The following is a 27,364-nucleotide window of genomic DNA, read 5'->3' as shown; positions in this document are numbered from 1 at the left end:
TTTGTCCCTGTCGCGTGCGAGTGCAGCCCAATGATATTTGCTCGCTCCAGGAACAGGAAGAACCTCAAATCGTTCATTCAGGGATTTGATGAAGAAATGTGACCATCTAGCTGGTGGGTGGCCACTCGGTCTTCTGACGTCCCATGGAATCCAGTCGGTAACAGCTCTAGTCCAGTGGTCGTCTCTGAATCACATCACATGACCGGCCCATCTGATTTTTGATGCCTTGGCAAACGAGACAGCGTTCCTGATTCTTGACCGTCGACGGAGGTCAGAACTCCGGATTCCTTCTCTCACTTGAGTGAGACGTGATACTCCAAGCATAGCTTTTTTGATTCCTCTTTGGGATACCCTAATAGTGTTCTCATCCTGTTTGCATAGGGCCCAGGTCTCTGAGGCATATGTTAGTGCAGGAAGAACGGTGGAATCGGAAAGATGTGCCTGGAGTCAGAGGTTCTTCATTCTCTTAATCACTTCTTCGACACTTTTGAAGGCATTCCATGCTGCTCTCTTCCTCCTGTGCAGTTCTGGCCCCAAGTCATTCCTCATGTTGATTTCTGGACCCAGGTACACATAGCTGCTGCATTCGGAGATGTTCGTTCCATTGAGAGCAAATGGAGCTTCAGGGACTAGTTCGTTTTTCATGAGCATCATCTTGTTGAGATTCAGCTGCAATTCGACCCTTCCACACTCATAATCGAAGTCAGCCAGCATTTGTGCTGCTTGGCTAATGTTTGGTGTTATGAGAACAATGTCATCAGCGAAGCGGGGGTGGTGTAATTGCCGACCGTCTATTTTCACTCCCATTCCTTCCCATTCCAGTTGTCGCATGATGTTCTCAAGGGCGGCACTGAAGAGTTTCCGTGAAATGGTATCACCCTGCCTAACCCCTCTCTTTACATCAATGATCACTTCCCTGTAGAATGATGAGATCCTGGTGGTGAATTCACAATACAGCTCGCGGAGGATTTTCATATACTGAGTTTGAACGCCCTGTTTGGCTAGGGCTTCAATGACCACTTCAGTCTCAACAGAATCGAAGGCCTTCTTTAAGTTGATGAAAGTTAGACAGAGTGACATCTTGAACTCTTGCAAAACTTCAGTGAGTTTGGTCACTGTGTGGATATGGTCTATCGTGCTGAATCCCCTTAGGAACCTGGCTTGCTCGCATGGTTGTCCTTCGTCTAGTGTTCTGCCTATTCTATTCAGAATGACACGAGTGAACAACTTGTAGACGACAGACAGCAGGCAGATTGGGCGATAGTTGCCAATGTTGTGGATGTCTCCCTTCTTGTACAACAGAACAGTCCTACTGGTTTTCCACTGAGACGGAACTTTGCATTCAGACAGGTAGCGTGTGAAGAGTCGGGCCAGTGTATTGGTGAGTACTGGTGGCAGAATCTTCAGGTGTTCGGGTCTGACCTTGTCCGGACCAGGTGCTGTATGTGTATGAAATGGTATGTCGGATTTCAGAAGGGAGGATGTTAGGAATGACATATCCATTCTGCGGAATTTGGTACGTGGGCAGGTGGACATGGCTGTGAAAGAGATCCGAGTAGAAGTCGTGAATAATCCTCTCCACTGCCTTTCTGGAAGATGTGATAGATCCATCAGGATGTCGGAGGGCAGTCATCTTGGTCTTGTAGTTGGCAAAGGATAGGTGAGCATTGCGAATATTTCCCCGGCTTCTGCTACACTGGCCAACACTGCTGCTCTTCTCTCTCTGAGGTCTTCCTTTATTGCATCTCTGCACAAGTTTGTGAGCTCAAACGTTAGCTAGTGGTTGCTTGAGGCTCAAGCCAAACCACGTTGATGAATGAGCTCGAGCGTTTCTCAAGACAGGCGTCTGTTTGTGGCTTCTTGGAGGTGCTGAACCACTTGATCGTATTCCTTGTCAATGTTGTCAACAACGGCATCTTCCCACGTTGCTGCAATAGTGCCAAAGAGCTCCCAGTTGATGGTCATTCTGGGAGTTGTCTTCTTAGACTTAAATTTTGCAGACTTTTCTCCCCGCTCTGTGAACTAGAATTTTGCACGAAGGAGACGGTGGTCTGATCCCGTTTGGAATTTTGGGACAACAGCAACATCGGTCAGGCAAAACCTCAATTGAATATGATGTGGTCAATTTTATTGTGGAACTGTCCACCGGGAGACTCCCATGTCCGGCGTTTAGATTCGGCCTTCTGGAACTGTGAGTTACCATGGATGGTCTTGGTCAACATGATGAATTCAGAGAGTCTCTCGCCCTGATCGTTCCATTCTAGGCCATGGGTCCCAATGTGGAGTTCTTCGTGTGACCCTCTGAGACCTATCTTGGCATTAAAGTCACCAACAATGATCTTGTAGAAAGTGTGATCTTCTTTATAGAACTTCTCCAGTTCCATGTAGAACCTCTCAATTTCTTCTTCATCGTAGTTGGAAGTTGGTGCATAGACAACGAAGATAGAAACTGCAGGCAGTGAGCCACATCTGTTCAAGCGTATCGTCCAATCCGGGTTGTTAGGCATTTGAATGAATCAATGCTCATGGCCAAGTTCATGTTGACAAGGACACCAACGCCACCGACGCTCTGTTGTCGCATGTTCCGAGGAACAATTCTTCTCCAGTGTCGACAATGGCGTGATGTGATTGATGTCTTCTCATTTCAGTCAGACCAATGCTGTCATACTTGATCTTCTGCGCTTGCACCATCAGGTCCTCGATGGATGCTTCTGATGCCAGCATATGTGCGTTGAAAGTACAGACAACAATCATTTTAGTCTTTCTTTGTTTTGGCAGTCTAGTTCATCCCCGAGATTTTTTCAGCCTCTCCTTGCTCATCTTTCTTTAATGCTGCCATATTTGGGGCTCTTTCGGTGTCAGGTGAATGAGGCCCATTGTTGTTACTGTTGTTGGATATCGAATACGAGACGGGTAGCTTGCTAGGCTCTGCCGTGCGGGCGGGATACTCTCGGTAGCTTGCCGGACTCTATGAGAGGGACAGAGACTTTTAGGGCGGCCTTCTAAAACCTTAGGTGTTACCATGGTTCACATCAAATTTGAACCCTATTAAATATGGTGTGGGAATAATGGGTATTAAGTGTGATATGGTGTGCAACACGCATCATAATTTTAATTAACTAAATAATTTAATTTAATAATTAAAATACTTGTATATAAATAAAATAGTAAATAAATATATTTTAAAATAAAAATATTTTAAATAAAACAAAATAAGAAAAAATATTTTAAATTAAAAAAAAAGTCTAGCTCTATCCTTGGTGCTTCAGACTTCAATTTTAAGTTCTCTGCTCAGTGAGTAAGATTTAAAATATTAAAAAAATTCTCTTTTATTGGGCTGGAACGATAGCACTGCGGTTGGGCATTCGCCTTTCATGTGTCCGACCCGAGTTCGATTCCTCTGCCCCTCTCGGAGAGCCTGACAAGCTACCGTGAGTATCGAGCCTGCGCGGCAGAGCCTGGCAGGCTACCCGTGCGTATTGGATGTGCCAAAAACAGTAACAATAAGTCTCTCAAGGAGAGACGTTACTGGTGCCCGCTCGTACAAATCGCTCGAACTCTTTTATTGTAAGTAAAATTAAAATAATGGTAATAAATGAATAGTAAATACACACACACACACACACACACACACACACACACACACACACGCACCTGTGTTTGGGGAGACTGAGCTCTCAGCTCTGAGCTCAAAGGGAAGGTGTCTGCCTCCGGGAGGCGCCTCAGGGCCAGGCGACTGTTGGGGGCAGTGTGACTGGAAGGGCTGCCCTGGCCAGGTGTGCATGTGCTCTGTGTTTCCCCACCTACTTAATTTTTTTTCATGGCTATTTTGTTTTCATCTTCTAGTTTTATTTTCTGAATGTAGCATATAGCCCCATTTATCAGTCCGGGAACTCCTGCCTTTTTTATTGCTGAATTGTCCTCTGTCTTCTCCCGTTGTACTGTGTTTGTTGCTGTCGGCCTTTGGACACCTCAGAGAAGGCATATTCCTTTAGAAGCAGTATCTAAGGAGCCCCTGAACTTCTGTGCTTGGTTCCTGGCTCTCCCGTCCTACAGTTTTCCCCTTCTCTGCTTCAGCTGCACAGATGAAGTTTCTCTCTTTTGTCTTTCAGGTCCTACCTTGAACACAAGACCTCCATGAATTATATGCTGGCAACACGCCTCTTCCAAGACAGGTGGGATTTGTTCATCTTAAAAGCTCAGTGCGACTAGCTCAGAAGATTAGGAGAAAGTACTCGTGAAGGAGGGAAGGAGGAGGGTTTTATTTTTTAATTTATTTTTAATTATTATTATTTTTTTTATTGAATCACCATATCACTGTCAGATAGTTACAAAGCTTTCATGACTGAGTTTCAGTCATACAGTGTTCCAACACCCATCCCTCTACCAATGTATGTTCCCCTGTATCCCCGCTGCCACATTCTCCCTCGGCCTGCTTCAGTGGCAGGCCTCTCTCTCTCCCTCCCTTCCTCTCTCTCTCCTCTCTCCCTCTCTCCCTCTCTCCCTCTCTCTCCCTCTCTCTCCCTCTCCCTCCCCCCTCTCTCCCTCTCTCTCTCTCTTTCTCTCTCCCTCTCTTCCCCCTTTCTTTCTTTCTATCCCACAAATGAGTTCTGTCTGGAAATGGAGAGTATCATGCTAAGTGAAATAAGTCAGAAGGAGAAGGACAGATGTCAGGAAGGTTTTAAAGAAAATTCTTCTTACAGTGTTTCTGGTTGACTTTCTAGGGCCTTACGGAGAGCATAACACAGTGACTGCTTGCTTTCCCCAAATTCATTCCCTCAGGGCACTTTGTCAGATTCCAGAGGCCACAGATTAAAACAAGCTCTTCCAGCAAACCTCACTGGTGCCCTAAACCTGTATTTGAAGGGACCTTCCCCCTCCCTGGGGCTCTTGCATTGTGAATTTAGGATCCCATTTGTCTGACTAGAAGCAATTAGAAAGATCAGATCAGAAAAGGTGGAAAGGAGGTCATTCAGGAAATAAATACAGTGAGCTGTAAGAAGACCCAGCCAACTGATAACCTCCGTGTCAGGGAGGGTGGGGAAGTGATGGGAAACAGACACGGGAATTCAGATACAGAGCCACCGGGGGCCTGTCAGCCCCCAGCACAGCACAGTGTGGGAAGCAGTGCCCCTTTATTTATTTATTCTTAGTTTCTGGGCCGGCCACACCTGCTGATGCTCAGGGGTTACTCTTGGCTCTGAACTCAGGAATCACTACTGGCTCAGGGGACCGTATGGGGTGTAGGGGACCAAACCTGGTTGGTCTTCTGCAAAGCAAGTGCCTTACCCGCTGTACTACTGCTCTGGCCTGTACCTTTGTCCTTAAAGAAATCTCTTATTTTCAGTTTGATCGATCCATCCTCCCTCCCTCCCTCCCTCCCTCCTTCCTTCCTTCCTTCCTTCCTTCCTTCCTTCCTTCCTTCCTTCCTTCCTTCCTTCCTTCCTTCCTTCCTTCCTTCCTTCCTTCCTTCCTTCCTTCCTTCCTTCCTTCCTTCCTTCCTCCCTTCCTTCCTTCCTTCCTTCCTCTTTCTTTCTTTCTTTCTTTCTTTCTTCTTTCTTTCTTTCTTTCTTTCTTTCTTTCTTTCTTTCTTTCTTTCTTTCTTTCTTTCTTTCTTTCTTTCTTTCTTTTCTTCCTTTCCTTTCTTCCTTTCTTCCTTTTTCTTTCTTTCTTCCTTTTTCTTTCTTTCTCCCCTTTTTCTTTCTTTCCCTTCCTTCCTTCCCTCCCACCCTTCTTCTCTTCCTTCTGTCTTTCCTTCCATCCATCTTCACTCCCTCCTCCCCACCCCCACCATCTCTTTTTCTCTCTGTCCCCACCCTCCCCTCTTTCTGGGCACTATATTCTGCCTTACAGATACTAGAGGAGTATGTCTCAGTACTAAAGTGCCTGTCTTGCTTGCATGCCATCTGGGTTCAAGCCCTGGAACATCTCTCTCTCTCTCTCTCTCTCTCCTCTCTCTCTCTCTCTCTCTCTCTCTCTCTCTCTCTCACACACACACACACACACACACACACACACACACACACGGCCAAAATGACACGTGTTGTTCGGTTACGTTTATATAACATTTTTTGAAAGGTACAATTTTAGTATGGAAAGCAGTTTAAAGTGAGTGGAGAAAAAAAGTTCTCTGAAGAAAGTTGCTTAGAAGACTGAGAATCTCAGTTCTTCATCTGTTACCCAGGCTTTTTCTCTCTTATCTCTGGAAACTTTTACTCGACTCCCCTATTTTTCAAGTTCATATCTTGCTAACATGTGTTCTGCTGTGTTACTTTCCATTATTTTGTTGTTGAAGTGAGTCATTTCAGTCTAAAGAGTTATATTTTTTAGATATATTTTTTGTTTTGTGGCCACCTCAGAAGGTGCTCAGGGCATGCTTCTGGCTTTGCACTCCAGGGTCACTCCTGAGAGGGTTCGGGAGACCATGTATGGTGTCAGGGATGGAACCCAGGTCGAAGGTGTGCAGAGCAAGTGCCTGGACTCGTGCTTTGGCCCCAGGATTTCTGTGTTTCAGTGTTGGAAAGCATTCCCTTGTGGGACATCGGTGATAGGAATTTTGGATCTTTTGCTGCATCTTCTGTATTTCTTTACTTTACTCTTGCCTTCCTTTTACTGTTTCTCTCCTTTTTTCAAAGTTTGGATCCCATTGTCTTTTAGGCTTAAATTTTGGGAGGGTTTTTTTTTAACTTTAGCTTCCAAAGCTTTTAATGGGTCTTTATGTCTATTTTGTTATCCATTATCAGCAGAGAAGAGAGTTGTTTGAAAGGCTTTTGAAAAAAACTGGCAAGTATTCTAGTAACTTTTTGTTTCCTGACTAGTTTTATGGTTTATGGATTTAATATCATTTTATATCTCTTTGACTATCTTTATTAGTTTGTTTAAAGTTCCTTTTGTATTATTCTTAATTAGTTCTGTTTGTTCACTTTATTCTTTCTATCTCAAACTGTTCTATTTCCTCAAAACATTTGGTGACCTTTATTTGTCCAGCCATTTTTATGAGTAATGGGCTGTTTACTTAGAGTAGGTAGTTGGCCCGCTCTTCCTCATGGGTTGTTCCTCTCCTAAAATGACTTGGACACTATGCTTGAGGCCATTTCCCTCTCAAGATCCCCAGGAGAAGGAAGGTGGAGCAGGTGAGCTGGGCACTACCCCAATAGCCAAAATTAGCAAGCATTTTCTTAGGAAACATAGCAAAAAAAAAAAAAAAAAAAGCTGAGATGTGGGGCCAGAGAGATAGTGCAGTGGGTTAGGTGCTTGTTTGCATGTCTGACCCTGGCTCAGTCCCTAGCACTGCCAAGTGTCATCCTGAGAAAAACAAAAACATATGTAATAATTATTGATTTTTTTTTCTTTTTGGGTTACACCTGGCAGTGCACAGGGGTTACTCCTGGCTCTGTGCTCAGGAATTATTCCTGACAGTGCTCAGGGGACCATATGGGATGTTGGGAATCGAACCTGGGTTGGCCGCGTGCAGGGCAAATGCCCTACCCACTGTGCTATTGCTCCAGCCCCAATTATTGGTTCTTTATGAACACATTCGGTAGCAAACAAAACCAGTCACTGTCACTGTCATCCTGTTGCTCATCTATTTGCTCGAGCGGGCACCAGTAACGTCTCCATTGTGAAACTTTTGTTACACCAGTAATGTCTCCATTGTGAGACTTGTTGTTACTGTTTTTGGCATATCGAATATGCCACGGGTAGCTTGCCAGGCTCTGCCATGTGGGCGGGATACTCTCGATAGTTTGCCGGGCTCTCCAAGAGGGACAGAGGAATCGAAAGAAAACCAGTAACTACGATGATTTCAAAAGTGTAAGTACTGACAATATTCTGAAACACCTGTATTACCTTCAAAGCAGTATGAGAAAGGAGTATTTTTAAATTTTTTTTAATTGAGTCACTGTGAGATACATAGTTACAAAGCTGTTGAAGATCAGGTTTCAGTGGGCTGGCCATGGATAAAGCAAGTGCTGTAAGCGCTGTACTCTCTAGCCCCTGAGAAGACATTTTTCTTTCTGGTGTACTGCTATTGTGGTTGGTTTCCTACCTGTGTGTCAACTAAATGCTAAATTTTGGCTAGAGGAGTAATGTGCTTATATGTAAGTTGGTGTTCTCCCTGGATTATTTTTCAGTTCCTCGTTAAACAAATCCTTATAAAATGACCTTCATGCCTCCAAATGTTTCTCTGTTTAAGAAAAAGCCCTCACGATGTCCTCTTATCTTTTTTGCTTTTCCCACAACCCAGGACATTATTTTTCATGCCTCCTTATCACTACATGTTTGCCATTTTCCCTCTCCTCTCTGCCATCTCCTCTACCCTCCTCCCCTCGTTTTGGACCACGCCCAGTGGTGCTCTGTAGCTATTCTAGCTCTCTTTTCAGTGGTGACCTGGGGAGCTCTATGTAGTGCTGGGAATTTGAACCAGGCCCTCAGTTTCTGCAGCATCTTGCAAGACAAGACCCTTACTTCCGCACTGTCTCTCCGGTCCAGCATCATATTTCTCTGGTCTATCCCCAGATTCTTTTGCTCTCTCCTTCATTCTCTTGTCCAGATTCAGAGAGGTTCTTCTAGCTCTTCTTGGTCTTTATTCTGGTTTAGAGCTCAGATTGTGTTATAGTTGCCCGTTTACTAACTAGTCTCTACTTTGCATGTTGGTTTTTAAGAATAGAGACTTAGTTCTATATATTTGTCTGTCAGTATTAAAAATCTTCCCCACATCCCACACAGAGGCATACGTTTAAAAATAACCATTATTGTGACAAACCCTCACATCGAATAATAAGACTGTTCTCTTTAATGTAAATTGATATTTACACCTCTTACAAATCCCACTTGAAAACGAATTCCCTAACAATTTCTTTTAGGTTAATCCTATGTTCCCTGTTCTTTTCCCTTCGTCCCCCACTCCACTTTTTCAGCAAACATTGTGTGACCCGCTCTCATACAGTGTGATAGTGACATTTGTGGGGCTTGTAGAATGGATCTTTGGCGTCTTCCTCAGACTGAAAGCAGTGGTAGGTGGGTGCCCAGGTGAAAGCAGTACTTTGCAAACTGGAGTTGTAATATGGAGTTGCAGTTGCAAATTGCTGAAGGAAACCATTAGCTGATGAGAAGTTGAAATCACCTTGGGGGAGCCGGAGAGATAATGCAGCAGGCAGGATGCTCGCCTTGCACGTGGCTGCCAGGCAGGGCTGGATCCTGACATTGCATATGGTACCTCAAGCCCTGCTAGGAGTGATCCCTGAGCACAGAGACAAGATAAGGCCTGAGCACTGCTGGGTGTGGCCCTCCACTCCCCATCCCCCCTTCCACTCCCCCCCCCAAACAAAAAAAAAAATCACCAAGAAACTTCATCTGGGGACTTTCTGATGATAATGTGAAAATCAGAACATTAGCACTAATAGAAGACATGGGGAGGAAGAAACAAAGTGTTTGGGCCAAGACTTGAATGTTTCACTTGATTTTATTGGGTGATGTAGGGGGCTTCCCAAGAAGTGCTTAGGGGGTCCTGAGACCCCTTCCAGAAATTCTCTACCTAACTGGTTTCCAGTGCTCTGGAACCTCAAGGGCTGTACCCAGCTGTATTTTAGAGGCCCATGTGGTGCTGGGGATGGAACTGAGGTTGGTTGCATGCAAGGCGTGAGCCTTAGCCCCTGTGCTATCCTGCTTGCTTCTCACTTAAGTCTTTTAGACAGAAAATCTTGGTGTGTTAATTATTTCTGTGTCTTTTTCCAAAGCCAACGCCAAAGGGTACATGTGTGATTCCCATTTGTATACATTCGTAAGATGATGCTATTTTAGAATGGATAGCAGATGGAAGACAGCCAGGGCTAGGTGGCTGCGTGTGGTGATCAGAGGGCAGCTCGGGGTATCATTGTGGTGATGAATTAACTCCTCTCTTGTCTATAGTGGTGGACAGGTGAACCTATGCAAGGGTATGGTTGTCCCAGAGTAAATACACGTATATGAAGGAGTGTGTTAGAACAAGAGGAATTTTGAGAAAAGTGTTAATTAAAAGTGAATGAGGAGCAAGTGTTTTAAGAAGAAAACAAAAGTCAGCATTGCCCCTTGATTGGCAGTCACACCTATGGTTCCAAACCCATGACTGAGTCTAATTTATAGTAAATGAAAGCATCTCTCTGTCTCTGTCTTTGTCTCTGTCCTGTCTCTATCTCTCTCTGTCTCTCTCTTAGAGATGTTTTGTCATTGTTGTTGATTGTGGAGAACCTAGTTTTTGAGTAGCAGCCCTTTTGAACCCCAGTAGCATTGAGATCATTTTATTTTCTAAATATAGTTCAGTGCAAATTAGAAAGAGCAGGAAAATCAAAGACCTGAGCCCCAGGTTCAACCTTAAACTATTTAAGCTTTGACTTTGCATGTGTCATACATATCTCATTTCATACAGTATGTCAAGCAACGCATCCTGCTCCTTTTTTGTAAATTTGCTTTGTGACCAAAGACCTGGGTATGGGCTGAGGAGATAGCTCAGTGGGCTGGAGTGCCCTGCTCCCAGGAAACCCAGGTTTCAGTCCTGGCACTGCATAGTCCCAGGACAGCACCAGGATGGCCTCCAAGCACAGAACTGGAGGTCAAGGGAGTAAACCTTGAGGACTGCCAGGGTTCCAAAACCAAATAATTAAGTAAATAGATACGCAATGGTAAGTACTTGGTGTGATTTTCCCACAGAATTAAGTCGACCTTTACTCTGTGGATTTTATTAATCTAACCACAAGCTTGTGATGCTCCTCACTTTTCTGTTGCAAGCTCATGGTTTTTGTTTCTACCTCCCACCAAAGCTCCCTTCCCTGGCATCATTTCACATTGAAATTCTGCAGTTACAGTCTCAGAAGTGCATGTGTGTGAGAACTTGGAAGGGAGTGTCTGCATAGCATTCTCTAACCCACATGTATTTTCTGCTTTTACAGGGGAAACCCAAGAAGAAGCTTATTGGCAGGAAGAACACGGTAATTGATTTTTGAGAGTTGAGAAATGGGCCCAATATATGGCCACATATAAACTAAAGTATAACCATTTTTAATTCAGTTCAGCTTCAATAGTAGCATTAGCACATTTCTATTAAACAGTATTCTTTAGTAAAATTTTACAACTGTAAGTTTGTGATTTACCTTTTTTTGGTAACTACAGATGTATTATTTCAATGAATGATGTTTTGTTTGGCACTCTAAGAGAGACTAAAAAATATTGATGAGACTTCAAGACTACTTTCATGTTAGATTTTTTTTTTTAAGGTTTGATTTCAATTTGATTACCTGAGGCTTTCAGTTCTGTACCTCCTGAGACTTATCAGAACCACTTTGTTTGCCAAGCAACTGAAGGGTGTAAGATACCTGGGTCTTCATTTTGGAAAAGGAGAGAAAGGTCTGAGAGGACAGGCTAGAATTACCTAACTGAAGACCCCAGCCACAGCCAAACACATTTCCTCTGCTTACCAAGGGTTGGAGACACGACACCCATTTCTTTCATGTTACGCCCCTTCGAAAAACAAAATGGTGAAGATAAGAGACCTTTTATAACCATATTTTTAAATTTAAGAATTTAAGTGTTTTTTTTTTCATTTAAATCCTATGAGTATTAATGTATATTTTTTATAAGGAAGGATGCATTATAACTTCTGTTTGGTTGTTGGAGAGTAGAGAGAAAGCAAATTTTGTAGCTTGTTTTCAAATGTAAGACACCCTTAGTTTATAAATTTTCTCCTCTTTTGGGATGGCGAGTATGCTTCCTCTAGTGCAATTTTTTCAACTTAAAATTGGTGTGGGGAACAAAAATCCCCAAACCAAGAATACCTTAAGTTCACTGTATTCTGTCTTTTTCTCTATTTCTGACAATTTTACATTGCCTCCAGTAGACTTTTTTTTTTTCTGGCATGGAGATGTAAATGAATGAAATTTGGAATATGCTGGAGCATAAAAAAGTTCTTTATTTTTTTTTCGGTGGGGGTAGGGTTTGGGGCACACCCATCAGTGCTCAGGATGTATTCCTGGCTCTGCACTCAAGGATCATTCCTGGTGGTGCACAGGACCATATGGGATGCTGGGAATAAACACGGGTTGTCCGCATGCTGGGTAAGCACCTTACCTACTCTACTATCTCACTAGCCTGAAACAATCTTAATATTTATTTATTTTTTTTTATTTTTATTTTTTTTTTTGCTTTTTGGGTCACACCTAGCGATGCGCAGGGGTGACTCCTGGCTCTGCACTCAGGAATTACCCCTGGTCATGCTCAGGGGGACCATACGGGATGCTGGAATTCGAACCCGGGTCGGCCGTGTGCAAGGCAAACGCCCTACCCGCTGTGCTATCGCTCCAGCCCCACAAGTCTTAATATTTAAAGGCATGAAATTCAGACACAGTGTGTTCTTTTACTACGGTGGAATTAAAAATCACTGGCAATAAAAATCTACTTGGGAAGCAAACTGATCTATTTGGGAATAAATAGCACAAGAAGAAAAATATAGGCTAATGTTTTTATGGATAAACACAAAATTACTTAAAACAATACTAGCACATAGAACTCTGCCAGTATAGAAAAAGAAGAGATAATTTAAGTGAGATTTTCCCTAGTAATGCAAGGTTGATTGAACATTAGAAAATTAGCCACTATAAGCACAATATTAAATAAAGGAGAAAACCCAGTTAATCATTTTATTGAATATTAAAAAAAACAACCAGGATTTGATGAAAGTTAACACACATTTATAAGGAAAACTCCCTAAAACTCAGAAGCAAGAAGGAAACTTCCATCTGATAAGCATTTTGCTGATACCTTAGTGGCCTAGAAGACGTCCCCTGTGATCAGCAGTAAGGCAAGGCGTGTCTTCTCACTGTTCATTTGGACTCTCAGGCAAGGCAGGAGAGCAAGGGGAGAAGACAAGAAATCAAAGATGTACGGAGTAGAGGGGTCGAAGACATCGTGCACTGGGGAGGGCACTTTCCCTGCACGTGACCCACCTGGATTGGATCAGCATCCGGTATGGTTCTCTCAGCACCACCAGGAGTGATTCCTGAGTGGAGCCAGGAGTAACCCCTGAGCATGGTTGGTTTTGGCCACAAAACAAAACAAAAAAAGATGTGCTAATTAAAGAGGGAGACATTAACTAAGGTTATTCCTGGATGACATGCTCAGGCTGGTAGAAAGTCTGGGAACATCTCCTATGTGTGTGCGTTTAGGTCAGAGAGAATAGGTTATATATATACCCCAGTGTGTGCGTGGAGGAGGCATTTGGGGGGGGGGGACGACACACTGTCTTCATGGTCCCTTGAGAATTATAGAGCCTGGAATAGCCCCTGAGCACTGTCCCCTAAACATTTTTTAATGTGTGTTTTTCGGAAATTCTTGGTTGATACACAAGGACAAGATAGTAAAATTGTATTTTAATGTATCAGTATTAATTCAGAAGTGAAATTTGAAGTTCCATTTATAATAGCACTTGAAAATATGTCATTCTTAGAGATAAGTTTAATAAAATTTATTAAATTTTATTAATTTAATAGCGGGTAGGGCATTTGCCTTGCATGCGGCCCACCCGGGTTTGATTCCTCCGTCCCTCTTAGAGAGCCCGGAAAGCTACCAAGAATATCTTGCCCACATGGCAGAGCCTGGCAAGCTACTTGTGGTATATTCGATAGGCCAAAAACAGTAACAACAAGTCTCACAATGGAGACATTACTGGTGCCCGCTTGAGCAAATCGATGAACAATGGGATGACAATGCTACAGTGCTACAGATATGCAATAAAAATAGATATATTTTTAGATACCTATTTAAAAATAGATATGCAGTAAAAATAAATAAATATGGAAAAGGGTTAAAGAGGATCCAGATAAATGGAGAGCTACACCTGTTTATGGATTACAAGATTAATGCTCTTAAAATACCCATCCTCCTCAAATGGATCTGAGGATCTAGCACAATCCCACTAATTATTGTAATAGATTTGGGGGGAAATGAGGTAGAAATTGATAGCTATATTTTTAAAACTGTGTACAGAAGAGCAAAGGACTCAGGATTTATAGTTATCTTGAAAAGCACTTGGAGTACCTGACTTGATGAAATGTCCTAAGGCTCAAGCATTCATTGATGTGACCAGAAATAGAACCTCATTTACATGGTCATTTAATTTTCAACAAAAGGTCCAATGCAGTTCAGCAGGGAAAATTTTTTTTGACAGGTTGAAACTGAGAATAATTTTTAAAAATGAACCTTAGCCCACAAAATCGTATCCCTCATTAAAATTGGTGATTCATTGTGAGCATAAAAGCTACTATTATAAACCTTTGAGGATAGTGTCTTTGTGACTTTGGGCTTAGCCGTAGCTTTAAGATACTATACAGAACAGAAGGAGAGATATGATAAGCTATTTTCCTTAAAATTAAAAAATTCTTTAGCATAAGAAAATCAAAGATGAACAAAATGGTGAGGCAGATCATACACTGAAGATGTTCAACAAACATAGCTTTGAAAGGAATGAATGGTATTTGGGCAATAGAATGCATGTCTCCAGGGGCTGGAGACATAAGCAGTGGGTAAGGCACTTTCCTTGCATGAAGCTGACCCAGGTTCAATCCCGTTTCCCATATGGCCCCCAGAACACCACCAGGAGTGATCCCTGAGTGCAGAGCCAAGGGTAAGCCATGAGTGGCTCTAAAATGAAACAAAACAAAAGAATGCAAATAAGGAGGGAAAAGACAAGTAGAGAACGGTAGAATGTTCATTTGAGTAGACAGATAGCCACTATACTTACAAAAATGTGCTTAAGTATCCTAATTATCAGATAATCACAAATAAGAATCCTAAGATACAACTAGCCATATAGCAGAATGACTCATTATATCAAAGTATCATATTATATTCTTCAGAAGTTTACTTTCTCTCTCTCCTTTTTCCTGTTTTTAGTCATACCAGTAAAGCTGGTGGAAAAATGACAATAGCAGATGTTGGTGAGGGTCAGAATTAAGGCTGCTGCCAGGTTCTTGTTGGCTGGTCTAAGCATGTTAGAAAAAAGTCGGACAGTTTGTCAGACCAGCAGATGACACTCAGAAATCTTTACACAGAAGCAGTGACAAGCAGAGCCAGCCACAAGATGTGTACAATATACTTTGTTCATAGTGTCTCCCCCACTGAATACGACTTGGGTATCCAGAACAAGAGAGTGGATGAGCTGTGTATTATTTCCTCGGTGGTAGGAAGGAATGAACACTGCTCTGTGACATGGATGGGAAGAAATGCACGTGAGGGAGTCATTACCTGTGCAATTTTTTAAAAGAAAGTTTTAGAAGAGGCAAAGCTAACTTTTGATGAAAAAATTCAACACAGTAATTTCTTTGAGGGAATGATGGAGCACAAGAAATCTGTGGGGAAGGGGAAGGGTGTTAGATTTGGGATTAAATAGGCATTTCTAAAAAAAAATTCTCATACAGATATCTACTTATGTATTTCACTGTGTATCATTTCTAGCTAAGGAGAAAATAAACCAACAAAGCCAAACTCAGTGCCCTATGAAGCAGCGCTCGAACTCTGTAGATCCATAGGTTGCAGCTGAGTGCTTGGGAGGAAGGTGTACTGATGGCTTTGTAACTAGATACCTTAACAATTAGATGCACTTATGGGTGGGTAGAAGAATGAACTGTTGGTTATACATTTGTGCTCAAACAAATATAGTAAAATATCGTAGAAAACGATAGACATGTGGATATTCAGCGTGTTACTCTCGAAATTAAAATTCTGTATGTATTCGCATGATAAAATGTTGGAAAAATATAATGTACTCAGTATAGCAGTATTATAAAAGACTGTAATAGAAAAGGTATTACAGTCTATAAGAAATTCAGCCACTTACAGAAATGACGTATGGCAGGTCAGCTGTGTGCTGGGTAAACTCCTATGTCAGTGAGTGCATGTCCGCAGCAGTTATGGTCTTGGCCCTCATAGAACTGGATTATTTCTTTCAAGCAAAGGAAATGATGCCAGGTACAGCGCGTGGCGAGCGTCTTGCCTCCTGTACCAGCTTCTTGACCCTAACCTGGACCTTTGAACTGTTTTACTTATTTATTTTTTTAGCAAAGCTAAAGTTTATAAATTTCTTGTTCCTTCCCCCAGTATCAGAACTTTCTTTACTTGACTCAATTTCTTGTTCCAGAGAGAATGCTTCTAAAAGTTTGAAACAGACCAAAAGACACAACCCTTACATTTTACTTAGAGACTGAGAACTCATAAAGGACTTAGGATAATTCTCTGACGTTGAAGGGAGTATTCCTGGGTCAGAGAGATAGTACAGTGGGTAAGGTGCTTGCCCTGCACGAGACTGACCCTGGTTCAATCCCAGCATTGCGTATGGCTCCCGAGTATTGCCAGGAATAATCCTGGAGCACAGAGACAGGCGTTAAATCCTGAGCACCACTGGGTGTGGCCCAAAATTAAAAAAAAAAAAAGAATATACTTTGAGTTCCAGAGAATTTGGGAGACAGAATTCAGAGCCAACCAGCTGAATCTTGAGATTGGAATTAACAGAGTTGGCTGCCTGGACTCAGGCACTGGCTGTTAATTGTTTTTGGTTTTTGTTTTTAACCCATTGACCAAGGGTCCTCTTTTTCTGGCGTGGTTATCTCTGTAACATTCTGTCTAGTCCCTGTCTGGATTGGATCTGATAGCAGTCACTTCCCTAATTTGTGGTATACCTTTAACTAATACCTAATGGAGCTGCTGTCACCTGCTGACCCCCGTCCCACTGCCCGTTTGTGGCTGCTGGCGCTGGCCTTGTCCGGCGTCTGCCACCCTTCTGCCTGTGCCTCTGACCCTGCCTCCACTCCCCACCCAGGAGGTGTTGCCCCTCAGCATTTCTCCTGTAGCTGATGGCGCCACGGGCAAGGAGTTCCTCTTGTTGGAGTGCTGGAGACTGGGTCTTGGTGACAGTCACTTAGACTCTGTCCCTGGGAGGCTCAGGCAGCTTCGTGCTGTCCTCTGCCCAGGCTCATCAGCCATTCTTCCCTTCATCTCAGCCTCTGCAGATTTAGTATTTGTTAAATACTGTACACTTTCAGAAGTTGTTCTGGGTTGCACCGAATAGCAGAAACGCCTGTAGTACCCACTCAACACTAAAATATGGTACTGAAAAAATGAGTCCCAGTCATGCTTAGGGTATGAGGTCTTGGGTGGCATTTTACCATTTCTTCAATAAATGCCAGTCTTTCTATAGTTAGAATATTTAAGCATTTATTTCTTTTTATTTTTCTTTCTTTTTTTTTTTAATTGAATCACTGTGAGCTAGTTACACAGCTTTCATGTCTTGGTTTCAGTCAAACAATGATCGAATACCCATCCCTCCACCACTGTTCATTTCCCACCACCAATATCTCCAGTATCTCCCCCCCCCCCCATCCCAACCCTGCCCCTGCCTCTCTCTCTACTTTTGGGCATTGTGGTTTCTAAGCATTTCTTCAAGTATATTTTTGTTCTGAACATTTAACAGCTTCAGATGGCTAGCACAAGCAGCAGTTTCACTGTAAGTGCAGTATTCTCATTGATCTTTAAGAATTCACCAGTTACCACGGCCAGTCTGTCATCACAGTAGAATTCAAGCTTAGCGTATGGATATTTTGAATTCCCCAGGAAAGGAGTTTCTGGAGACTGTAGCTACCATGTTATTTTTTCAATAGAATACCTGCTGAAGGAGTGCCGGAATTGAAGGTCGAAAGCATTAATTCAAAGGCCAAGCTGCACGCTGCTCTTTATGAGAGGAAGCTCTTGTCTTTGGAGGTACGAAAGCGTAGACGACGGAGTGGCAGGTCGAGGACTGTGAGGCCGAAATATCCAGGTACAAGATGGTGTGCCCTCACCACACTCCATTCCCTTGTTCCTACCAGACTGTCCTGATCAGCTTCTTCATAGTTCATGGATAAGAACCTTCCCGATAACATGTACTCGGGTTTGTTTTGGAGGGGAGTGATTCCCCTCCAAAGTATTTTAAATTTTTTAATCTTCCATTTGCAATCTTTGTATTGAAGACTATTCAAATCACGTACATTTTTTTTAAAAAAATTATTTTTATAAAGTTGTTTACAATAATTTATTGCATTTACTATTTGAACACCAATCCCACCACCATTGCACCTTCCCACCACCATATTTCAAATATTTCCACCCCAAACTCCAAACCCTGCCCCCAAAGCAGGACTGAAATCATTCATTTTTGTATTGCTTGTTATGAATAATTCACTGAAAATGATCCAAAAAAGTTTCCTTAGATGTATTTCACCCAGGAGCCATTAAACGTTTCTATAAGAGATTACTAACATGTTGTAAAGGTTGAACCTTGTGTGCTTATATATATATATATTTTTTTTTTTTTTCCCCCTGAGATTGGTTGCCTTCAAACATGGTGTGCTTCTCTTGGTACACCAGAAACACATACATTTTGATTTTTGCTCTTGGTCCAGCATATAAATAACTTGGTACTTTACAAATAGTATTATCCTTAATGAAACCCTGGCTGTTTTCAATCAGGTTTTTCATAATTAAGTCCATTAATTCATAATGATTAACTTATCTTTTTGTGTTGCTGAATGGTGTAAATATTTTAAACATGAACAGTCTCCTTTGGAATGTCCCACATTTTAAAGTCTGTTTGTTGCAGATTGACTGACTTCCTTACTTCCTCTCCTTCACTGATCACCCCTGTCAGGCACTTCAGACACTGGGGTTTCACTGATGAATTTAAAAGATTGGTTCTTGTCCTCCTATTCATTTCCAAGACAGTGAAGGAGGAGAAGGATCAACAGAATAGAAAGGCTTTCCTCAACTCTTTGTGCTTCCTTGAAAGATACCTCCTGATGGTCACTAATAATTGTACAGTTTGCTAAGAAACTCTTTGCCTTAAGTGGTGAGAGAGCCTTTGGGATTATGATGAGAAACACCAGCTCTAATGAAGATCATTCATAGGGCTCTACAGTGTAGAAGATTGGAGGGTGACATTTGCTTGCCATTCATTTTGTCTTATTCATAGTTTGGCTTAGGAATGGGCTTTGAAGAAAAGGTGAAAGGAAGGTATTGGGAGAGAGGAAATTTTAATCCTTTTTTCAGCAACATTAGTGATTCTTCGCATTTAGTGATTACCCAGCCAGCTGAAATGAATGATAAAACTGAAACAGAGAGTGAAGAGGAGGAGGATGTTGCCTTAGACAATGAAGATGAAGAGCAGGAAGTATCCCAGGAGGAGTCTGCAGGGTCCGTTGGAGAAAATCACAGCAAATACACACCCGCATTGACCAATACAGTGGAAAGTTCAGCTAAAGAAAATGGCATGAAACTTCCTGACTGGAATAATAAAAGTGAACATTGCAACAAAATTGAATCTCACCAGTCGGACCCCAAATTCAACCTGATGCAGATTCTTCAAGAAAATGGCAATCTAAGGTATGTGCCTTTTGTTACCTCAACAAGTAGGACAGTTAACAAGTGACACGTACCTTGTGCTCGTGGCTTTGCAGCCGTTTTTCTATTTAATCTTAGGGCCATTAGTGAAGTAATGGCTATGAGTTGGTATCACTGCCGTTAAGGAAGCTGAGCCTTCGAGGGCTTCTTGTCTAAGATGTAGGGTCTGATAGCAACTTAGCTTTCATCAGAGCACAGGTATTCAGTGGCGTCAGTGTCCGTCACCAGCACAGAGTACTGAACCGGGAGCTCAAGCAAACGCGCTTGTGGGTCCTGCATGCTGACGCCCCAAGAGCTGTGACTCCGCAGAGCGGGGGGAGCATGACGGGGAACAGACAGGGTGAGTCGTCTTTCCAGAGGCCAGGAACAAGTCACGTCAACACCTGGAAACAGAGTAACTTAGGCAGAACAGCAAGTACAAGACCTTGAAATTGGGTTGAAGTTGGCACATTTGAGAAATGCAGATCAGCCTGGTGGAGTTTTCTGGAGAAAAGGGCAGAGTAAGAAATGGGGCTTTACAAAAGGATGTTGCTTGGTCACAGTAGGCTTTCCGAAGGGACAAGACTCGTTTTCCAGATGGGTCCTTGTCAGGCAGCTCTTGGTTTAGAAAGTAAGATCTGTTTGAACTGTGGGTAGTGGCTGGCTAGAGGAGAAACTGAAGTCGGAGAGGTGAGTGTAGGGCTGTCAGTCCAGAGCCAGGAAGAGGACGGCCTTCAGCAGAAACACGGAAGGATGGCTGGAGGAGGGCATCAAACTGGGAGCGAGGAGTGTGAGTGCAGCTCCAGGATGCGCGTGTCACAGAGCTGCCGAAGGGCTCCCCAGTCAGGAGGAGGAGTGAGGAGACAGTCCCCAGTTTGAACCAGGGCAGGACTGCATCCACAGGGTAGAAAGTGTGAGCTGGAGAAATAGGAAAGCAGAGGAGTTGGCAGTTAAGAAATGTGAGGATGCATGACAGAACCAGCTAGCTAAGTGGGAAAACGTTACTACTTTTAAAGGCAGGGGCTTGGGGACCAGAGAGATAGCGGAACAGGTTGGAGTGCCTGCTTGGCACGCAGGAGGCAGGCTCTGACATCCAGCACCACACAGTGCCCTGAGCACCACAGCAAGGAGCCAAGGAATTTTAAAGACTGGGGACTTTTATTAATAGATTAGGGGAAGGAGTCGATAATCAGAGGGTTGATCAGAGGCATATAGTAGTGAAGCTATTTATTGACAGTCTTGAGAAAGGTAGAATGAGGTCGGTAGAGAGAAGTACCTTTGCATAAATCAACAAGCACCATGGGAATAATGCAGTTATTAAAGTTAAATCTTAATTCATGCCAATTTTATTTCTAAATTAAGATACCAGAGGGGCTGGAGCAATAGAACAGCGGGTAGGGCGTTTGCCTTGCACGTGGGTGACCTGGGTTAATACCTGACATCCCACATGGCCCCCTGAGCGCCACCAGGAGGAGTAATTCCTGAGTGCCGAGTAGTCCCTGACCGTTGCTGGGTGTGATACCCTGCCCCCTCCCCCCCAAATAAAAGATACCAGAAAATTGTGAAGGTTTTTGTGGTTGGTTATTTTTTTGCAGGGCAGTAGGGAGGATTTTTCAGGCGTGCTTAGGAGCCACTATAGGCCCTGTGCTTAGGGCTCACTCCTGGCAGTGCTCAGGGAACCCTTTGTCATGCCAGGGATCGAACCATGGTTTGCCAGGTGCAAGGCAAGTGCCTTAACTCCTGTACCATCTCGACAGTTCTAAACATCACTTCTTAAACTAAAGACAGATGATACTGAAGTCTGGGGCTACTGAGGGACGTAGTTGGTGTTTGGGGCAGGAGTGTGGAGAATGAGGGTCTGTCCACAGTTCCATTAGTCATTTCACTGAATCCAGCCTGTGTGCCGGCCTGTTCTGTGACTACAGTCTGACTGGAGGGGTGATGGAGTTTCTCTCCACCTCTTCTTCCTTTCTGTTAAGTCAAGGTTGTGAGTTGACAAGTGTTTCTCAGACTGCTTTCCAGGGGGAAGTGGGGAGTCCACTGAAGTGAAATAAAACTGCAAAGCCACAGAATTGTATTCTTAGGTCCTTTCCAACAATAATCCTACTTAGCCATTGTAGGAGTAGATGCTATCTTGGAAAATGTTGCAAAAGTTCCTTCCAGTGTGTAAGCTGATCGCAGGCTGTGTTTGTGGGAGCAGCGGTCGGCAGCTGTGTCCCTGGAGCTGCCTGCGGGGCATCACTGAAGGACCTGTTGGGGGCCCCCTTGAGGGTCCGAGACCTGTGGCCCTTGTCCCCTGCTCAGTATTTTGTGTATTGAGGCTCCACATAAGCTTTCGTTGTTTATTTTTTCATAATAGTGTAAATCCTTTTGGTTTTTCATGCCTCCGCTCGTCTGGTTGTTGGTTGCCACTCACCAGCTAACCAGAGGACACCTTAGGTACAAGCTCCAAATCAGCATCCCAGGGCACTCTTTAGTAAGGCCTGTAGAGGCGAAAAACTCAGTGCTTGGGCATTTGATTTGCAGCAAAATAATGGTCCAACTTCAAGTAGTAATTCCCTCGTCCAGAAGTCTTCTGAGGAGAGTCCTGGCCAGCAAGGGAAACTTGCGTTAAAGTTAAGAATCTGTCATTTATTTTGGAAATAATTTGTCATGGAGGTAATTTTATGGGAAAGGTTGGGGGGAAAGGATTTCCAGGAGGTGACAGGGATCGGATTGTCCTTGTTGAGAAACACTGAAAGCCTTTTATTTGTTCGAAGTCAGACTGTGTTCTTATAAACGATCTCGCCGGCAACCCAGATGCAGCCTTCTTTATCTTTCACTAAACTCTCAAAAGCAAAACTGCTCGGGAATTTGATTCCCGTGGCTCATACAGGAGAGGTAAGACCTCGCCCCTTTCAGGACTTCCCGTTGGTTCTGGAGCCGTCGCCTTTGCCCCGACCTCGGGGAAGCAGCGAGTAGCGAGCGCTCGGTGACCACATGTGTGAGGATTGTAAACACAGTTTGTGTTGGGCCCCGATCTTCACTGATGTCATTTTGGCGAGAGTCTCGGAAGGCCGATCGGCTGAAGTAATCAAAAATCTGTGCTGAAAGAAAACAGGTCTGCAATTAGCAGCCGAAGTGAGATTGGGCAGTGTCTGTCTGTCCAGCATGGCTGTCCCCAGCCCTCGCTCCGTCACATAGCCTGTTCCCATCCCAGACCCTCAAGCCAGCTGCTCCCGCAGGGCTGCTGTTCAGCGTTTGGGGCTCTGGAACGATTTTTTTTTTTTCCCATTGAAAAATCTGGGCTTGTCCTAGACTATCAGTTCATCCACGCCAAGCTCTGTTGAACCTCACTCATTTGTTCTGGGCTCCAGCCACTTCTGTCATATAGTTGGGGGGAAAAGAGCGTGACCTTAAAATTTGGTCTCAAACGTTCCTTTGTTGGATTTATCTATTTCCTGCATTAGAGGCTTTTGCACACAGAAATATTAGTTGCCATAGCAAAAGCCATACTTCTGTGCCAACTGATAAGTATGTTCCTGAGTGCCACCAAGGCAGAAAACCCTTTCTTCATTCATAGAGGTACTTGGGAAGACACTGACCTTTTCCTTCCGTTTCCCCCCAGAAAATTGTGTAAAAGTTCAGAGAGATAAGGTATAAAAGTAGGAGCCTGATGTTTTATTCTTATTTATTGTTTCTCACCCCACCATGGTAATAATGTGAAAATAAACCATTTTCTATCACTGATCCTTTCAGTAGAAAATTCAGATCTCGATGGGTTGCTGAGGAGGAGGAAGGTGTTGGGTTCAGGAGGGGAGGCACGCTGACACCGGTGGTGGGTTTGGAATTGGAATATTGACCGCCAGAAGCTGCTATCAGCAGCTTTGTAAATCACAGTGCGTAATTTTTTTTAATGATAAAGAAGAAAAATAAAACTCACGTACTGTGTAGAAGGGATCTTTTACTCAGGACAGCCTTGCTTTCCTCAACCGTCCCGCTCCCAGAGCAGGACCCTCAGAGGCCACTTGGAGGCAAGGGCTAGGTGGGTAGGCTGCTGTTCTGCCTCGTAACCGTGTGTTGTTTTGGATTTCTGTAGCAAAGTGCAGGCCCGAATAGCATTCTCTGCCTATCTCCAGCATGTGCAAATCCGCCTGATGAAAGACAATGGAGGTCAGGCGTTCAGTGCCAGTTGGGCTGCCAAAGAGGACGAACAGATGGTGAGGCTCTTCATATTGGAGTATTTTTACTTTTTTCCTCTTTGCCTTTGTCTCTCCTTCCTTCCTTCCTTCCTTCCTTCCTTCCTTCCTTCCTTCCTTCCTTCCTTCCTTCCTTCCTTCCTTCCTTCCTTCCTTCCCTTCCTCCCTCCCTCCCTTCCTTCCTTCTTCCCTCCCTTCCTCCCTCCACCTCCCTCCCTCCCTTCATTCCTGTATTAAGATAAAGAGTAATATTTTCTTCTGCTGAAAGAATAACTTCATGGTACATTCTAAGACTGCCCTTGCTATAATGTGAAGTAATTCTTGATTAGAAGCGATACTCCTCACACTGTGTGTTGAGGGGTGCAATTTATTTCCTTCTGCAAGTTGATTATTAGATGTCGGGCCTTGTACAAAGCTATCCAAAAGAATACCGATTTGCAGAGTTCTCGAGCACCTTTGTGTTTGGCTGACTCTTTGAGGTAGGCACTTTCTTCCCACTTTCATAGTGGAGGGAGCACAGGCTTAGGGAAGGGATGCCTCCCGCCTGCTGTCCACAGCTTATACGTGGTGAGCCTGGAGCTTGAACCCAGGTCTTAGGATCGCATGTAGTCAGAAGGTCTAGGGCATTTATTTTCTCTCCCAAGAGCTTGACTTTAATTTACTTTTTGCAAGTCAGATTATCATAGGCCATCTGACATGCTACCAATCATTCTTCCTGATTTTTTTTTTAAATCTTTCTTATTTTGGGGAGATTGGATTGGGCTGCACCCTGCAGTGCTCAGGACTTACACCTGGCTCTGTACTCGGGGATCACTGCTGCCAGTGCTCGGGGGACCAGATGGATTGTTGGGGATGAAACCCGATTGGCTGAATGCAAGGCAAGCACCCTACCTGCTGTACTATCTCTCTGCTCACCACTGTTCTTCTGAACATTTTTTCCTTTATTAGTATTTTGTAAAATTCTTAAATTACTGCTGACACAGTTATGTGATCATTTTTACTGTGCATCAGTCATTTCCACATGCCTAGAATGTGGTACTCTAGCGAGGTTTTCTTTTTGGATCAGAATGACCTTCAGTAAGGTCAGTGCTTGTGGAGACAGCCTGTCATAGCCCTTTTAACCAAAGGGCTGTCCTGGGAAAGTGAGGAAGCTTTAAGGCTGACAAAGCTGCATCATTTGTCCAGCTCACTGGTCACTGCTTAATTTTCAGTTTGTCACATGGAAGCCAATATGCCCGAATTACTAGAAAAACATGGTGGATATCCCAGAAAAAACTTGTGAATCTAAAGCAGCCAGTCTAATTCAGAGATAAAACTTGGTGTGTTGTGAAAAATTCTTCAACCATCAGTGGAAAATGTTAGCTCTTCTCTTTCCATGTGGAAAATTAAAGCTGTCGTTTTGAGAGTCAGTTTGTCTGCTTCATAGTGAAAAAAATAATATTTTAATATAACGGCTTTAGCCTACTACCCTATAGTAGCGATCAAGTAGAACTGGGATGTTCCACCCTTTGGTATGGAAGAGGTTACTTTATGCTGGAGTAAACTGTCACCAAAGACAGTGAACCAAAATAAAATTCAAGACGGGAAAAAAATTGTTCTAAAAAGAACAATGTCCATGACTGCTGGCTTGGAATCCATGAGGGATTTCTACAGGACTTTTTAGAAGTATATGTGGGATCATTGGATCATTACTGCAAAACTAGGGTGTTTGCCTTGCACATGGCTAACCCGGGTTCAGTCACTGCCCAGGAAGAATTCCTCAGTGCAGAGCAAGAAGTATCCTGAACATTTCTGGGTGTGACCACCACCCCCCGCCACCAAAAAAATAAAAAAGGGGGGGAGCTGAGTGACAGTATGGAGAGTAAGGAGTGTTTGTTTTGCACACATTTAATCCATGTTTGGTCCTCGGCACCCTTGATGCTCCCCAAACTTTTCAGGTGTGATCCCTGAGTGCAGGGCCAGAAGGAAGGCCAAGCACCAACAGGTATGACCTAAAAACAAACAATCAAAACCTTTATAATGGCTCTATGCATTTCTTTTTGAAAATATTGAGAGAGTGAACTCTAGTCTTCTTAGGTGCTAATTATGGCAGTCGTCTTGCTTCTGAGGAAGGTAGGGGGTTAAATTATCTTTTCTGACTCAGGGTTAGAGATTATCTCAGAACTCCCTATAGGCACGTCAATGGAATGATCCAAAATCTGTTGGTCCACACTTGGTAGCGCTCAGAGCTTTCGCCCGTCTCTGTCCTCAGGGATCACTCCTGGAGGGGCCCTGGGGATCATTTACTGCTGTTAAGGATTGAACCCAGGTTGGGTTCTTGTGCAAGCAAGTTCCTTACCACCGTAATATAACTCTGGCCCCCAAAATCTGTCATCTTGAGATTGTATCATGTTTATGGAGCAGAGGGGAATAACTGTGTAAGGCTGTTGGCTTTGTAAAGTCTCTCTGCAGATTTTTTTTTTGAATTATGAATGATCTGACTGGTAATCTGTTCAGGTTTCAAAATCAGTTTGCCTCCTTTCCATGATGTATCCTGTTGTTTCCTTCATGACTTTCCACTGTGTCCTTCTTGACACATCCCAGGGCTAAAATCTCCCCTAAAGAAGAATTATTTCCCAAACACAGTAGCACTTCTTTCTTTCCCTTTATCACAGAACTTTTACAAACCTACACTTGATTGCTACTCATCACTACTTGTGCATTTCATGGTTCCTTGCCCTTCTGTTCACTTGGTACTACTGCAAGCCTTCCCTTGGCATTCTTGCCTGGTGGCCAGAGCCTGGGAGGGCATCTGCCTCCTCAGTGGGGCCTCCCAGCGGGGCTTTTGACCCGGGGCCTGTTCCTCCTCCCTTGCCGCCCGTGGCGCCTGTTCTCCTGGGCGGCCTTCCTTCTGCAGTGCTGATGTTTGGATTATGCTTTTTGTCATTGTTCTTGTCTTCCAGGTTTTCCTCTTTCCTACTTTTGTGTACCAGTATTTTTCTTTTGTTCTTTTTGTTTTGGGGGCCACACCGGATGATGCTCAGTGTGTGCTGGCTCCGCTCTCAGCAGTTACTCCTGGAGGGGAGCATAGGGGCTGCTAGGGTGGGATCAGACCTGGGTTGGGCGTGTGTGAGGCAAGCGTCCTGCCTGCTATACACCACTCCGGCCCCCTGTGTATGAGCTTGCCTGTCTTCCTTCTCTCCTTTTGGTGTCTTCTCTGCTCTGTGGTATAAGTGTTTTTCACCTCTCCTCTTATTAAATGGCCTTTTCTGCCCCCCCCCCCCCATTTAGAAGTGATACCTGCACGTTGGATTTATTACAGCTCTGTTTAGGGCACTTCGTAGTGACTGCTTTGTTTCCTTTTTTTTCCCCCATGCATGCTAGAGTTTGATTTTTTTGAGTGCCCATCTTATGGAAGACAGGAATGAGCTTCATTTGTCTCTCCTCTCTCCTTCCACGCTCACACATTTTCTCCAGCCCTTCCTTGTCCCTGGCACTGTCGCCCCTCTTCTCACCTGTCTGGGATCCCCTGCGAGCTTGTCCCCTGTTGCTCACCACACACCCTGCTGTTTTTATCCCAACGACTGTTGGTCGTTAGGAGCTGGTGGTGCGTTTCCTCAAGCGAGCGTCCGGGAACCTGCAGCATTCCCTTAGAATGGTCCTGCCCAGCCGGCGGCTGGCACTGCTGGAGCGCAGAAGAATCCTGGCCCACCAGCTGGGGGATTTCATCATCGTGTACAATAAGGTAGGTGGTGCGCCTGCTTGTCGTGCCCTTG

At 43.8% G+C, this 27,364-nt stretch overlaps 1 protein-coding gene across 10 annotated transcripts in view; it reads left to right on the top strand.

Moving 5' to 3' along the window:
- TTLL5 (tubulin tyrosine ligase like 5) overlaps positions 1 to 27,364 on the top strand; it is a 276,403-nt gene that overhangs the window by 90,606 nt on the left and 158,433 nt on the right. For all 10 annotated transcript variants that reach the window (XM_055131147.1, XM_055131139.1, XM_055131146.1 and 7 more), the window contains 6 exons: positions 4,113 to 4,175; positions 10,926 to 10,964; positions 17,679 to 17,836; positions 19,128 to 19,434; positions 23,510 to 23,630; positions 27,187 to 27,333. In XM_055131147.1, coding sequence (XP_054987122.1) covers positions 4,113 to 4,175; positions 10,926 to 10,964; positions 17,679 to 17,836; positions 19,128 to 19,434; positions 23,510 to 23,630; positions 27,187 to 27,333 — 835 coding nt within the window. The remainder of the gene's footprint in view (positions 1 to 4,112; positions 4,176 to 10,925; positions 10,965 to 17,678; positions 17,837 to 19,127; positions 19,435 to 23,509; positions 23,631 to 27,186; positions 27,334 to 27,364) is intronic.

This window comes from Sorex araneus, chromosome 3 (genome assembly GCF_027595985.1).
Source record: "Sorex araneus isolate mSorAra2 chromosome 3, mSorAra2.pri, whole genome shotgun sequence".
Taxonomy (NCBI): domain Eukaryota; kingdom Metazoa; phylum Chordata; class Mammalia; order Eulipotyphla; family Soricidae; genus Sorex; species Sorex araneus.
This window is presented reverse-complemented; position numbering and strand designations above follow the sequence as displayed.